Genomic DNA, 16,761 nt, shown 5'->3' with positions numbered 1-16,761 from the left:
CTGCACTAATATATCTGTAACAAGTCACTGTAACTCCACTAATATATCTGTAACGAGTCACTGTAACTCCACTAATATATCTGTCACAAGTCGCTGTAACCCCACTAATATATCTGTTACAAGTCACTGTAACTCCACTAATATATCTGTAACAGGTCACTGTGACTCCACTAATATATCTGTAACAAGTCGCTGTAACTCCACTGATGTATCTGTAACAAGTCATTGTAACTCCACTGATATATCTGTAACAAGTCACTGTAACTCCACTAATATATCTGTAACAGGTCACTGTGACTCCACTAATATATATGTAACAAGTCGCTGTAACTCCACTGATATATCTGTAACAAGTCACTGTAATCCCACTGATATATATCTGTCAACTTACCTGTATATGTCTCCATCGTTTGTTGTCATCGGTCGAAACTGCAAACTTGCCCATAATATCACTACCCTTGTTGCACCTAAGAGTTGTACTAGGTTGCGGGTCATTACGATGGGATGGTCAGTGTGATTTACCATAAAGCTTTTTCATGACAATGCAGTGTAGGGCTTCTAGCTCAATGCTACACACACAATGTTAGTTGAAGGATACGTCGTTGAGGGTATGCTAGGCATAATCGTAGAGGGGATGCTAGGCAAAGTCGTAGAGGGGATGCTAGGTATAGTCGTAGAGGCGATGCTAGGCAAAGTCGTAGAGGGGATGCTAGGCAAAGTCGTAGAGGGGATGCTAGGCATAGTCGTAGAGGGGATGCTATTCATCGTTGTAGAGGGATGCTAGGCATAGTCGTAGAGGGGATGCGAGGCAAAGTCGTAGAATGGATGCTAGGCATAGTCGTAGAGGGGATGCTAGGCATAGTCGTAGAGGCGATGCTAGGCAAAGTCGTAGAGGGGATGCTAGGCATAGTCGTAGAGGGGATGCTAGGCAAAGTCGTAGAGGGGATGCTAGGCATAGTCGTAGAGGGGATGCTAGGCAAAGTCGTATAGGGGATGCTAGGCATAGTTGTAGAGGCGATGCTAGGCATAGTCATAGAGGGAATGCTATTTATCGTCGTAGAGGGATGCTAGGCATAGTCGTAGAGGGGATGCTAGGCAAAGTAGTAGAGGGGATGCTAGGCATAGTCGTAGAGGCGATGCTAGGCATCTACGTAGAGGGGATGCTAGGCATCTACGTAGAGGCGATGCTAGGCATCGTTGTAGAGGAGATACTAGGCATCGTCGTGGAGGGGATTCTAGACATCGTCGTGGAGGGGATTCTAGGCATCGTCGTAGAGGAGATGCTAAGCATCGTTGTAGAGGAGATGCTAGGCATCGAGTGACGAGCACTTCATAACATCATATTGATAAGTACAGCGTATTAAGTTTCCTGGTTTCTGGTGAACAAAACAGCCAAAAAGAGTTTGACTTTTCTACCTAACGCATGTCTACCCACATTTCTACCCAACGTGACCCGTCCTGCACACTCAGTTCAGTTTCTAGCTGTTTTGTTGGCAAATGAAAACTATTTTTGCTGCATGAATGAGAATGAATGCTGAAGAACAGAAGTTTGTGCATACAAGATGATGGGCCCTCATCGGTTGTTGAGTGTTTGTTGACATTGCAGACATTGAAAAAGTTTATAGAATGTGAAACTATAGTGGAACATCTTCAACACATAGTCATAGACTTTTTCGGTTTTCCACCTCTACTTGCTTAGTTACAAATTTGCACCTTCTTGGCAGAAAACCGTGACTGGGTTACATAGAGGTGACAAGCAAATGAAGGGAAGTAAGATGGCCGACATACTGACCACAGCGGATCCAAAGGAGCAGTATGACATGTTCATGTCTAGTGTCGGGGGCGAGCACATTAAATTATCAGGACCCGTGGTAAGATATGAGTCTTTAGCCCTCTCTTTAGCCTTACTTTAGATTTTATAATCAGTCATGTGTTTAGATAAATGCCTTTTAATGTTAGATAAATGTTTTCTTTGTTCTGGTATTTGGTGGACATGGGATCTTGTAGGAGCTATTCTATTGGCTGGTTGCAGCATTCAATCAAACTGAAAATAAATGCTAGCATTAAGGGATGTTACCGAAATTTTATTTTAAATCTTTTGATATGCTGGTTTATTTAAATCGCTAATTTGTTGATGCCTAACATGGTTAACCCCTTTGCGATTGAGTGCAAACAGCTCTAAAATGTCTTAAAATGGAGGTCATTTAGTAGCAGTAAAGGGTGGCAGTGTAAAAGATCTGCTGCCACCCTTTACTGTTCCACGATGAATCAAACCACTTGGAGTTTAAAAGGCAATATATATATATTTGTATAAATAGAATACAGGCAATGTGTGTGCAACAAGCAACTGCATATAACAGTATATATAATAATAATATGTATTAATAATTAACATGTATATATATAGAGCTGGAACGGGTAGCTCGTATGGTCTTGACCTACCGGGTCGGAGGTGCCCGGGTCGGGCCATCCGACCCTCGGGTCTTCCGTTACAAAGACACGGGTAGGTTTATGGCTAAACGAAAGCGGTTGTATATCGCTTTTTAAGTGCGATTGAAATAAAATCGGGCATAGTCCTAGCGCGGAAGGACCAGGCAAAAAAAAACAAGGTGAGTCAATACTATATTTTTACGTCTGCGACAATAGTTTTTGGACTATAGGTTTTTACGACGTTTCTCGCAAGAAATAATCAACATGTCGGTTGTCTGGGAGTTCATGAAGAAACCAGTCATGAAAGGGAAACACCAAGTTGTTTGTACAATATGGTAAAGCAAGTTAAGATACGAAGAAGGGTCCACCTCAATACTATTGAGGCATTTACAACGAAGGCATCCTGAGGAACTTAAAAGCGCGTCTAAGAACCTAGCGTCTAATTGTTTTTAATTTGAATTTCTTTCACCAATGCCAAAAGTTTTAGGGAAGTGATGAATTTTTGTTTTCTACTATGCTGGGTTATCTATTTCTGTATTTGTAAAGTATTTCTTAACAAATCTCTTCTTGTTGATTATAATAGCAGAGTTGAAAATACAATCTGTAATAAAAACACTTCAGCCGAAGTCATGCATTGCTATCACCCATTGAATAGTATTGTTTCACCAATGTCTAGCCATAAATCATAGATTGCATTTATAAACCAAGCCACAAAATATAATGATTGGTGTGATAATGGGTTCTTTTATTTTAGGTTATTGATGTCACAACATCGGGCTGTAATAGAACTATCTCTTAACCTTAAATGAATAAAAATTTGCGCGTGCTGACCCGGCCTGACTAGTTCTTGGCCCTCATTGCTGACCCTGAGTCTGGCCTGACCCTGTATTCCTTGGTCTCGTTCCAGCTCTATATATATATATATATATATATATATATATACATGAATATATAAATGTATATATACATATACATGTTTATATATATATGTATTGATACATGTGTATATATATATATATATATGTACATGTACATATATACATGTATATAATATATACATATACATGCTAATATTTTTAACTACCTTTAGAGTTGTGAAAAGCGACCACTGATGATGAGTCGTTCTGTACCAAGTTTCTCACACACTCCTTACGATGGAGTGCCAGTCCCTACTCTGACACATCAGTCCTCAGCTACACCATTACCAAGCATACCTCGTCGTCTACCATCAATCGCTGGTTTACAAGCTCGTGTCCGGCCACAGACCGGAACTGTAACATCACAGAAGCCACCACAGAAGCCACCGCGGGTGATGCAGATGAATGCGCCATCAAACCTGCCACCAGAAGGTTCTTCTAAGCCTGAGGTTGAAAATTTGGATACAGAGCTGCTAAGGCAGCAAGCCCTTAAATCTATCCAAAAGAAGGTAGACTCTCTAGCTAAACTGTACTCTTCTCATGCTCAGTCTTGAGAAGATTATTAGACATTCACCCATTGCTCAGGCTATTGAATACGGGAATAATAGTGTAAGCATATGTATATAGGCATATGTATATAGGCATATGTATATAGGCATATGTATATAGGCATATGTGTATAGGCATATGTGTATAGGCATATGTGTATAGGCATATGTATATAGGCATATGTATATAGGCATATGTATATAGGCATATGTATATAGGCATATGTATATAGGCATATGTATATAGGCATATGTATATAGGCATATGTATATAGGCATATGTATATAGGCATATGTATTTAGGCATATGTATATAGGCATATGTATATAGGCATATGTATATAGGCATATATATGTAGGCATATGTATATAGGCATATGTATATAGGCATAGGTGCCTTACTAAATGTTAATCTGTCGTATTATATTATAACTACCGTGCACCATCAAGATACGATTTAAATTCGTTCCAGGGTTGGCATCGTATGGTAAAAAACTTGTATGTAGGAGTATAGAAACTATATTAATTATACGATGCAAACATTCTCTGGTAAAAATCACTAAATTTTATATAAGCACTGTACATATTAAAAATTAGTAATAAAATAGTATGTTAACCTCAGTAACTTTAGTTTCTTACTGTAACTTTAGTATATTTAGTGTATTTATTGATCATGATCTGAATTAAAATGTAACATTGTTATGTGCAGTATGTACCGAGAGAGTTCTTTCTTTCAAGACAGACTTTTGTCTAACATAAACTTTGAATTCACTGCAATTAAGTTTAGCCTGCTAAAAACACACTTAAAGCTAAATTTGACTATGTATTCTTAACTATTCTACTGAATTTCAACTTTTCACCTCTCAAACTTTATCACCTATCATTTTCTGGCTCTGTTTTCACTATACCCTTCAGCCAACTTGATTAAAACCTCATTCAACCTAATTCGCCAAGAAAGCCCGAGCGATGCTGTTCTCAAAAATGTTTAATCCGTAATAAAATGGATTTTTGTTGGCATATTAATAAAAGTTGTCTGACCATTGACCTTAACTGTTCAAAGGGATTGCAACTCTAACTTTGCTACTGGTTTTGAAGGAAAAATGTTACCGTTTTGAACAAAAATTGCTAAACTGAGAGAGATCGATCATCCAGTCTCTTTCAGGTGTAATGAAAATAATTTTAGCGAACGGCATATCAGCGTCTTTGTTATTTTGATGTACGTAATAAGCACACCGACGGCCAAATTTCAAGGAGAAAAATCGTATAACAGGGTAATCGCATCCCAAGGTTGCACCATACTCGGACTGCCCAGACTACTTTGATCCGCTTATTTATTCACATCCAAGGGGGTTCATTGAATTCAGGGAATTTATTGAAACCCACTTCTATTTCTAGTATATCTGATAAGAAACTTGAAAATGTTGTTTTTTGTGCATATTTAAGACGTCGTATGAGTGTGATACATTTAAGACGTCGTATGAGTGTGATACATTTAAGACGTCGTATGAGTGTGATACATTTAAGACGTCGTATGAGTGTGATACATTTAAGCTTGGTGCTATTTATCTACTCATTAAAAAAATTAACGATTTGTACAAACTATACAGAGCATGTCATTGTAGACAGCAGATACAACTGCAGCTGCCAACAAGCCGAAAGTCAGTCCCAAGAGAGTCGTTATGACTAGCGCTGCCAACAAAAAGCCAGAACCTTTCAAAGGCGTTCCTGCCCTCCCGGTGAACATGGTAAGAAAGTTTGGGCCGCCACACTTTGCTTTTTGATCGTTTAAATAGATTGGTGACAGGTGACAGGTGACAGGTGACAGCGCCATCTCTCACAAAGTTTCACTGTAATTCATCTTCTTGAAAATTCTGGCTGCCAAAACATTTTAAAGACTAGAATGTATCCTGACAGCGGATTCTTAAAAAGTCATTTTTTGACACTTCAAAATATATATAGAAGATTAATGAACACAAGTTTCTAACCTATACTACAATTAGAGCAGTATCCATCTGTTTGAAGCCAGTTCAAGAGCATTAGGAAAATTTAATTAATTTAATTTACAGTTTCCAGAATGTACAATTCCGATTTACAGACTGGCACTCCTACCAATATGACACCACAATTACACCACAATTACACCACTATTACAGCTACTATTCTTTGCTAATTTTAGATCTATAGACTTTAAGTGATTGCTATTGAATATTAGTATTACTGGAAGTTATCATTCTTATTTTATCAGTAATAACAATGCTGTAAACTGTAATAATATTGATAAGTCGCCCGACTCAGATATGCTCACGATCTTTTCGAAATCGGCCGAAAAGGCGTTCGTTCTCATTCTGCAATGCATTTGTGGTATTTTTCATGGCATCAACTGATGTAAAATTGTATGATGATTAATTTAGTGTCAAAATATTTTATAGACCGTTTGGGTTAAAGGTTATGACGATTTACAGGCGCCTCTGACAAGTATTAGATTTTATCGAATTAAAGAATGGTGTTAGAAAAACGATTACCTCAACTAGAATCGATCTCTGGGTGTCTAATAGGAACACAAGCACACTACCATTGAACTACTCAGTAGCCATATGGAGATTAATTGGATAATTAATCTCCATATACTGCACTGATCTTACAACACATCTCATAACGTAATAACATAATCTCCATGCATTAGTTCATACAATAGGAAGCATAGATAATTTGGTATTTATAATCACTTGGTATATGCAGACGAACTCGCTAGGTTCAATGTTTTTTAACACTTGACGAGAAATTCACAAACCTTGTCATAGCTTGTTGCTGGCAGATGCATTTATCTTCCCATACAGAGCTCTGACACCGATTTAAGTGCCTACTCTAGCTTGAGCATGCTATTCTCCCCTGTTGAATTTCTCCACTCGCTTTTTCTGCATGCCGGTTAATGCTACAACTGTGTTGTGGGATCAAACAAGACTCAGTGATGCCGCCGTTTTCTTCGCTATTTCTTCGAAACCTATGCTAGCGCACATTGATAGATGATCATCCAGCAACAAAATATGGTAGCCATACATGCACACAGATGGTGCACACAGATGGTTCGCACAGATGGTGTTCATTTGTGTCGACCTTTTGTTTCCTTTCAACTTTATTTTTTGCAGCACATACAGATGTCTCCTGTTTATCACGAACGGAAATCACTTCTAAAATCCCTTCGCTTTACTAAAATTCAGGTTTAAAATCTGAACAAAAATGTTTTTGAACTATTGCCATTTCTATTCGCGTGTTTTACAGTTCACAAGAATGTCATCTTGAATTTTAATAATACTGTAATACTGGGGTTTAAACATGTATTTAGTATGTAATATTGTGGTTTAAACATGTATCTAGTTTGTAATACTGCGGTTTAAACATGTATGTAGTGTGTAATACTGTGGTTTAAACATGTATGTAGTATGTAATACTGTGGTTTAAACATATATGTAGTGTGTAATACTGTGGTTTAAACATGTAGGTAGTATGTAATCCTGTGGTTTAAACATATATGTAGTGTGTAATACTGTGGTTTAAACATGTATGTAGTATGTAATACTGTGGTTTAAACATGTATGTAGTGTGTAATACTGTGGTTTAAAAATGTATGTAGTGTGTAACACTGTAGTTTAAACATGTATGTAGTGTGTAACACTGTGGTTTAAACACATATGTAGTGTGTAACACTGGTTTGGCATATTCGCTGGTGTAGAATAACTTTGCTCGACTTGGCTGTAGCTAAATATGCCAACTTTGCTGTTGGAATGCTGGCTAGAATCTTGGAACTCTTTTGCGTGTATGTCTCTTTCATCAACCAGTCTTTTATATATAGTAAGTTGTCAGCACAACAGTATTCCACTTCCGTTCTAATATCTGTTCTAATATATGTTCTAATATCTATAATGTCTCGCTGTATTCTTTGCTTCTATTGCCTACTATACACCTTTTCTAGCCTCCCAAGGTAAAGCCCCTGATAATTGATCTAGCGGAGGATACATCTAGTGATGAGGAGGTTATGGTTGCCCAAAACTCTCCAAAGCCAGTTATGCCTATTGGTCTTGAGAGCATGCTAAAGGAGTGTCGGGGACAAGTCTTAGCAGCTCCTGTCAACTTGACAAACCTGCAACCAAAGACACAGGTAAAGATTCTCACTTCATTTGCATGTGCAACTCTTTAAGTCATTTAATTGAGGAATTTCTACTACTGCGCACAGGGTTGAAAAAAACTTTGGTTTTTATGAAAAAAAACAAGATTTTTTTGGTTTAAACCGGTTTTTATGGTTTTTATAATTTTACCAAGGTTTTTGCAGTTTTAAGTCTAATTAACATCATTTACTATAGCTGCATGATTGAGTATTGAACATGCATATGTGGAATCATCTGTTAAAGATGGTACTGTGGGAGTTGTTTTGGGAAAAAAGCGGAAAAACATATGGAAATTTCAGAATGAATCTGTAGTCAAACATGATTGGAGAAATACTGAGCAGAAATCTTATTACATAAAGTGAATATATTACATACAGCTCGATGTACTTAGATATTGATCATACAATAGATAAATACAGGTTTTTCAGCTTTTTCTGTGCCCAGTCTATTTCTGACTTTTCAATGGACCAACCCAAATGTTGAAAATATCCGCTCAATGCTAGCACTAGAGTTGATGGCTGTTAGCAGGGTTTTTATCATGCCCAATACTGGGGCTGGCAGTTGGTGAATTGATTTCCACCATACGAGTGGGGCTACAGATTCCAGTCTGTGAGCCAAAATGGAATGGCAAGAAGAGATCCATTTCACTCTGGTATTCGAGTACGCTGGGTACACAAGTGGGAAAACCCTGACCTCATATATCGAGTGCTGAGTTGAGCTCTGATTGTGAGAGTCGGGCTCCTCTATATTTCGGTGTTAATAGGTTAGCAAGGTAGTGGTACGCTGTGAGATTTGCATTTGTGCTTTTCTTGAAGTGCTCAGTTTCAGTACTTGATAATTCAGACAACACCTCGTCTTCCAGATCTTTTTAAATTTCAACTGCATCACCTATTGTGCAATTAGCCATCTGCAACCTGTCCAACGCTTTTACAATAGGCTGCAGCTTAGCTAAGTAACCTTCACAGTTTCTTTTAAGGCTTGGATCTCTCACTTTATTGACTATTTCTTTATCTAGCTCTGTACGGTGATTCTCACAAACAGTTAGGGAGTATGTGCCAGTTATCTAGATGCGCTTTCGCGGTGTCAGCTAAGCTGTTCCATCTTACTTTGATCGGTATCGGGAAGGATTTGCCACCAACAGCTTTATACCAAGCCGAAGGCAGCTGAATATTCCGGAAGTACTTAACTATTTTTGTTAAATGCTTTTGCACTGCTGATATCTCTAAATCCTTGGATAGTAGATCGAGAATGTGGGCTCCACAACCATATGTTATTGGTGGAGATGTTGACTGATCATCCTATAATTGTCTCCTCATGGCAGCCATATTGGCGGCATTATCAGTAACAAATGACTTGACTTTACAATTGAATTGTTTTTCAGTTTAAGCGCTCTGGGCAAGTTCATGGAGGTAATTGGCATTGTGGGAACTTCCAGATGTATCGATGGTGTCAATAAAATAAGTTTTTCCAGCTGAGTTGGTAACACACATACAATTGGCTCACTGTGCACATTCGACCATCCATCTAGAGACATATTCACAGCTTGATCAGCTAGCTGCTCTTTGCACTCATTCTCCATCTTCGCATGTACTTCATCTAACAGTCTGCTGCCCATTTCTTTACGTGTAGGAAGGGCGTAACCTGGTCGAACTAGTTTCATAGTGTTTGAATGTTGGATGCTCCACTATCCAGAATGAGCTGTTTGTAGCATAAATTAATTTAGCGAGCTAAAACAAAAATAATATCAACTGATTGACTATTTTAACACATTCCTTACTCATGAAATTATTTTGCCTACAAAACAAATATACATGTAGATATAAATTCACCATTCTACATTTCCCCTCAGAGCTCGCTTGAGATGATTAAGATAACATTCAACCACTATGCAGCAGAAATAGAAAATAGGTAATTGGTAAAAATCAAATCATGTTATGACTAGAAATCACCCCTTGGTCAAAAATCTCTTTCACATTTGTGGTAGTCATGCAAATATATCCAGATATTGTGCGCTGTCTCTTCTTACTTGTACTTGCCTCTCGTGTAACAGCAGCAGCACCGCTCACACTGGCACAGGGTTGATAGGTTAGTGTTGTACCAGATGCGTTGCTAGTGTTTGGAGCAGTGGCAGATGACTCCACTTCTATCACCTGAATACTAGCATCGCTGTCTGAATTGGTGTTATCAGTTGGCACTTTGCTAATGAACTCTAGCAATCCAACTTGGTTTGTGGGCTTGGTGTTAGCGCACTCTTGTTACCCTGGCTACCCACTGGTTTCCTTGGGTGGTCTGATGATGATGACCAATGATAGCATTGGTTTTAGGTCACCAAATCTTGTTTGTTCCCGCTCTTTTTTGGTCTTGTTTTATCGTTCCATAGTCACAGACTTGCCTTTGACATATACAGCTAGCTGATTTTACAAATAACGAATATAATAAATAATATAATAAATAATGTGACGCTAGTATGCTAGTAATGTGATTACAGAGGCACAAGGTTAGTGAAACAGATGTTACACTTAAAATGTCATTTTGCTTGCAATTCTCTACTATTGGTCAGTTTTCCCGCATGATATATGTTTCTGCATGATGCTTTATATATTCGATGTTTGTTTACTTTATGTAGTAATATTCCACTAATTATAATGCTTTCATCCATTGTATAGGTTTTACGATTTACATATTTTAAAATAGGCCAGTGAGTCATAACTCCTGACTTATCACACTAGTGTCTAGCAAAATTCTACACAACTACTTTGGCTTGTGCCCACTAAATGAAATATTAGTTTGAAAAGCTTTTGTCCAAAATGATTTTATTGCTTTAATTTCTAATTATAGGCACTAGCTAAACTTGAGAAAGGTTTCATTATTAAAGACGATGATGGGATTAGTATATTTCACATGGTTTTCATATTTCATCAGTAAAGGGATCATCACATCGCTTGATAAAAACAATTGAAAATGAAATTCTTTAACTCATTGTTGTGCTAGGATTTCATGTAGTTTCAACTCGAGCTCTACCACCACCTTACTACTATATGCTAAATGAACTTTCACAGCTGATAATTACATAGCATTGCATTTCTACCACAGGAACCACTAGGGGCTTGAAATATTGTTTTTCACAGAAAAAATTAAAACCATAAAAACCATTTTTTCGGCTTGGTTTAAACTGAACCAACCTTGCTACTGCGCTTAACACAGAGAGCAGACAACCCTAGTTTACTCAACTAGATTAATGCCTACTTTGAAGCATGCAACGCATGTACACTTAGTAGAGCAGGAGGGCATCAAAAAGCTGTCAAAAAAGTTATTTATTCCTTTTGAAGGTGGGCTATGTGATAAGAGTGGCATCTAGATCAGAATTTTGAGCTGATTTCAAATATCTGGTTTCTACACCTCTCAGATTGTTCATTTTTGAGCAATATAATTAATATATTATTTTAATTAGATAAATGTCTGTAATGCTTCATGTGCTTTTACCTACAATTACCTACAATGTGATAATGACAATGACATATAAATACTAAATAATTAGCAATAACATAAGTTGGAATCAATTCTGGTAACACTAAAATATTTATTCTTCAAATATTATAATATTAAAATTGTATTATATAATATTATGTATTCCTATTTTGGTTGATATTGTGGCAGCTTTACAGTTTGTCCTTGTTATTCTGCAACTTCTATATCATTACAGATTTGGAAAACAAAATGAAAAGTATTTTTAAAGACTCAGACCATGTATATATAACATTTTAGTATACATATATTCATTGTTAATGCTTATTATGTCGAACCGTTTACTTTATCACGCAAGTGAAATCGCAATTAGTCAGTCTTTTATACGGTGTGACACATATGTATTCTAGCGCACATTTGGTTACAATACCACTCGAATACTAACCTTCTACATGTAATTCATAGTCATCTGAGTCTTCTGCATCACTACTTTCATCTCCATCCTCTTTATTTCTATTGCTACAGCAGCTGCTTCTGCACATGTCCGTACACTTGAGATCTGTATTGTTGCAATGACAGCGACGAGACTGGCTCCCAGTTTTGCATCGACAAAACATGTCCACGAGCACATCAAGAGGTGCTGGTTGTTGTGTCATCCATCTAGCTTAAAGCTCTCCATCTTCCATAAACCATCCATTTTGTTGGGGGATGGGGCATTGATGATGATTTGCTGGGCTCTTCTCCATGTTGCGGCCTGATAGGTAGCCATAAATATATGGAGATTTGACTCATCTAGTGTGGGTGGTGGGTGTGATTGTGAGCAGAAGATCTTATACCGTGCTTCATTGATGGGATTTGTCTCTTCACCATATAATCTGCATATGAATGTCTCAATAGATTCCCTTATTGCATCACCAACTTCAAAACCTGTCCCCAATGATTTCAGTGTGTTACAGAATTCAAGATTGTTCTTTAGCAGCTTGAAGAAAGTTATCTTCCCTTTGGAATAGAATGCGCTTACACTGTTGCATCCACTTAGAGCATGGAGCCCGAGCAGTGCTTTGAACCGTTCGGGTGTGAGGACGGTAGACAAACAGCCTGTTTACATATCTCAACTGCTTCTTACCACAGCAGTAAATGAGTTTTTGTGATGGCAGCTCATCCACTAGAGATAGACAGCTAAGGAAAACATCTGTGTCCTGGCACCTGACTAGAACTTTTGAGCTGGGTTTGTCTTCCATTACCTTTGCGATATGTGATAACATTCGTGTATCTGCTTCCTCGTGGTCTGGTGTCAAACTATCTATTTGGCTTACAGCGATTAATCCATCAAGGTCATAGCTGATCATGTGGCATTCTTGAGAAAAAGCTGTTACAAGATCTAGTTTCTGCTTCACAGTTGACTTTCTCCATTTATCCTTTAAAAATTTCCCTAGGGCAATCTTGTTTAAGCTAAAAATTCAGGCCTTTTTGGCATTGATTAGTTCGAACTAAACACAGCAACCTTCTGCCTTCCTTTCACACTTCTACGACTTCTCTCACCTCCTTTAATGCTGATACCAGGATATGTGTCACAAACAAAATCCACACGACATGTGTGATACACGTTTGCAATACTAACTATCCATTGCAAAAGCTGACTTGCAACCATGCCAAAAGTTGGAGGAGCTTTCAGGGTCTGAATTTCATAACATCAACCACAACCACGTGATTGATAAATGAAATACCCCTTCTTCATAAGAGCCTCATACACCTTGCTATGCGATACTTTCAGATTAGTCATCTCTGCATAGTACAGCGTGCCATATCTGGCGTAGTTTGTGTGGTCATATGCAAAAAACCAACAAAGGATCATACCTGTAATTTATCTATAAATTTATGTCCAAGTTGTAGGCTATAACACGTCATGTAAACTGCAAAGAGTTAGTTTTGCTGCTCACAAAATGTGCAGACAAAAATGAAAATGTTTTCTTTTTCTTCCAACAAAGTACCATCATCATGGAGTAATCATCATGAATTTGTAAAGTTATAAATATCTAATCTCACCTCTTCTGCTGTATCACATTCTTTCTGTCTCTTGTCTTTTTTCAGCTCTTTCCATAACGAGTTTGTTACATTACTTTTTATAACAAGCATAATGACGTAACAAGTCTGAACTCTCATCAAAGTTCTCAATGCTTAGCACTTTTTGAGCAATTTCACATAGAATGCTCTCTTCTTCTAATATCAACCATCTGTTTGAATACTGTTTGGCCGTTTCATGTTGAACTTTAGTCACTCCAACTAAGGTTTCTTTCACAGACTGATCAAGACAGTGAAGCAAGCAGTCTTGCTGCATCCTTGGCATGGGTTAAGAAATGCTAAGAGTTGACTTACCTAATCTCAAATAAAAGCAGTTATTAATTTTCGAAATTATAGAATAGTTTTCTTTGTCTGATATAAGGTTTTCCAAGCATACTTGGAGTTGCCCCCTCCCATTTCAAAAATGCTCTCTAGATAAGAAATGTGCAAACACATAGGTGTAGAAACATTAAAAATGAATTCAGCATAAATTTCTGACGATAAAACATCTCTGTTTGAGTAACCCACCCTCCGAAGGAAAAGGCTGAAGAATAAGTTTATGTTCCTGCTCTACTAACTGTTTTTGTATTCAAAATTTAGTCATAAACTTGCAAAGTACTTGACTTGATCTTACAGTGTTTGAAGATGGGCGACTTTTTGGGTGAAGATATGTTTTTGTTATTCTTACAGACACGGGAAAAGGTTTTATCACCTACGAGTGCTTTGATTGCTCGGCTTCCCCCTAGTAAGCGTGAGGAGTATCACAAACTAAAGACCAGAATAGAACAGGTTAGGGGTTTGAGTGTTGCTCGCTTGACTCGACTTTGTTGCTCGCTTGACTCGACTTTGTTGCTTTCTTGACTCGACTTTGTTGCTTGCTTGACTCGGCTTTGTTGCTCGCTTGACTCGACATTGTTGCTCGCTTGAATCGACTTTGTTGCTCGCTTGAATCGTAGATTGTTTTGAGCTTACTTTACTTGAAACCTTAAAGGTTGACTTGCAACAAAATTTTCATTACAGTTATTTGGTATTAAAAAGTTCACCATGTCTTACTCTGCTGTGTTGTAGGTGCAAAATGTGTGGAAGTGTTAATACAAGCTTTTAAAAGCTAAAAACAAACAGTTAATCGCAGCCATCACGAAACTGCCGTAGATTAGAATCTCTTTCCAAAATGGCTCAAATGGGACGCAGTTGTAAAAGATGGCTTCTGTTTACACTTTCACGCTACCTCACTCGTCGAAATATTTTCACAAATATACTTGACCTATTCAATAAAACCATGACTATTGTTCTTACGCCTCTATCTTATCGTCATTGCAATGCTGTCACTTTCAGCACTGATATCTTATAACTTACCGTAAAAATTCGTTTAATTTTTCAACCCCAACTCGCAGGAGTACATATCATTGTCTAATAATCATGACGAGCCTGTTGGTCACCTGTGATAGTCGGAAAATGCTGCAGAGATTGCGAAGTATTGGGTCACATGATCAGATTACGACTAGACGATTAGACCAAGTCGAAACAAAACTGTAAAGTAGCTAGCATCTATATTCGATACGGGGTCTTTGGTAAAACCTGAAGTGTTTGTCATAAACTAGTGCTACGATAAGTTTTATATTGAGCCTTCTATTGGCCTTTCAATTCACGTGAGAACATCACGTGACAAACAACCATAATGTAATGATTACGTCAGAGAAATAAACAGATTCCAATCTACAGCGGCTTTTCGTTTTTGAGCTTTTAAGAGCTTGTAATCACATTTCCACATATTTGGCACCTACAACGCAACAGAGTAAGACATGGTGAATATTTTGATACCAAATAATTGTAATGTGAATTTTGTTGCAAGTCAACCTTTAAAGTATGAACCTTTAACATTGTCTCAGTTTTGTAAAGTGTAAAGTAGTGAGCATCTATATTTGATACTGGGTCATAATAACATTATTTCTGGCACTTCAGTTTTGTATTTTGTAAAAATAAAAGACCGTTTCTTTTTTGTAATTTAAACTTTTGGTAATTGTTGGCCGGTTTTGTTTTTTTTTAGAAGCAATCAAGACTAAGCTTCAAAGGTCCCCTTGCCGCCTCAAAGGTTGGTAAGAAATTTCTATTGACCAGAACACAGGCTACTAGTACTAATAATAAGACCAAGTTGAACACAAGTATGACTACAATGGCAGCCATAACAAACAGTAGGCAACCTCCAAGCACACTCGACAGTAGGAATTCTGGTGTTATTTCAAGATCGGTTAGTTGTGCGACAGCAGCTATTGGCTCTGCAGTGACAGCAGCTATAGTTTCACCTTCTCCAGTTATGTCTTCAACTCCGTCAGTGCAATCTACCTTCAGACAGAACACTGCTATGCCTCTCCCATCAGCTGCTGGAATACGTTTGATCAGCTCGGCACCCGGTAACTTTGCACTTCACGACAAAGTCTCTCGCGGTTCCACTGTAGGAAAACAGCAATTTTTTTCGGCTGAACCAGAAAAGCCTTCGAGTTCATCAACCATCGCGGCACCATCGTGTAAGCCGAAGTTCTCCACGTCATCAATCAAAACAACTGTTAGCCAGTCTTCTTCCATTTCAACAAGTACTGCTACGAGCTCATTGCCTGGTCCCCCTCTCAAGACTATCCAACAGTCAGTGCCTCCTGCAGCTGTAGTGCCTCTTGCAGCTGTAGTGTCTCCTGCAGATGTAGTGCCTCTTTCAGATGTAGTGCCTCCTGCAGCTGTAGCGCCTCCTGCAGCTGTAGTACCTCCTGCAGCTGCAGTGCCTCCTGCAGCTGCAGTTCCTCCTGCAGCTGTAGTGCCTCCTGCAGCTGTAGTGCCTCCTGCAGCTACTTCTCACACAGAGATGTCAGCTGTAGAGCGAGACATAAAAGATTTGGAGAAGCTGGTGCGAGGTAAGAGGGTGAGACTTGCTGCCCTGGAGACAGAGCGGCATATTGAGAAGGAGGTAAGCCATTGTACATGTTCAAGTTTTTTGTACGTAACGGGAGATTAAAATGATGGTGATGGCTGTTTGTTGTTGTTTTGCTCAATTTTCGACATGATAATTAATGTCAAGTGTTACATGTTGCAGTGTGGCATGTCAAGTGTTGCATGTTGCAGTGTGGCATGTCAAGTGTTGCATGTTGCAGTGTGGCATGTCAAGTGTTGCATGTTGCAGTGTTGCAT

At 38.3% G+C, this 16,761-nt stretch overlaps 1 protein-coding gene across 1 annotated transcript in view; it reads left to right on the top strand.

The window, feature by feature from the left end:
* The first annotated feature begins 1,740 nt into the window (after nucleotides 1-1,740).
* Nucleotides 1,741-16,761, top strand: part of LOC137408728 (zinc finger C3H1 domain-containing protein-like) — a 62,318-nt gene continuing 47,297 nt past the window's right edge. Inside the window, exons 1-6 of the mRNA XM_068095306.1 lie at nucleotides 1,741-1,871; nucleotides 3,521-3,856; nucleotides 5,518-5,640; nucleotides 7,866-8,051; nucleotides 14,275-14,373; nucleotides 15,632-16,540. Of these exons, the coding sequence (XP_067951407.1) occupies nucleotides 1,761-1,871; nucleotides 3,521-3,856; nucleotides 5,518-5,640; nucleotides 7,866-8,051; nucleotides 14,275-14,373; nucleotides 15,632-16,540 (1,764 nt within the window). The 5' untranslated portion in view covers nucleotides 1,741-1,760. The remainder of the gene's footprint in view (nucleotides 1,872-3,520; nucleotides 3,857-5,517; nucleotides 5,641-7,865; nucleotides 8,052-14,274; nucleotides 14,374-15,631; nucleotides 16,541-16,761) is intronic.

Source organism: Watersipora subatra, chromosome 11 (genome assembly GCF_963576615.1).
Source record: "Watersipora subatra chromosome 11, tzWatSuba1.1, whole genome shotgun sequence".
Taxonomy (NCBI): Eukaryota; Metazoa; Bryozoa; class Gymnolaemata; order Cheilostomatida; family Watersiporidae; genus Watersipora; species Watersipora subatra.
Note: the sequence above shows the minus strand (reverse complement) of the source record. Positions and strands in the feature narration are given on the sequence as shown.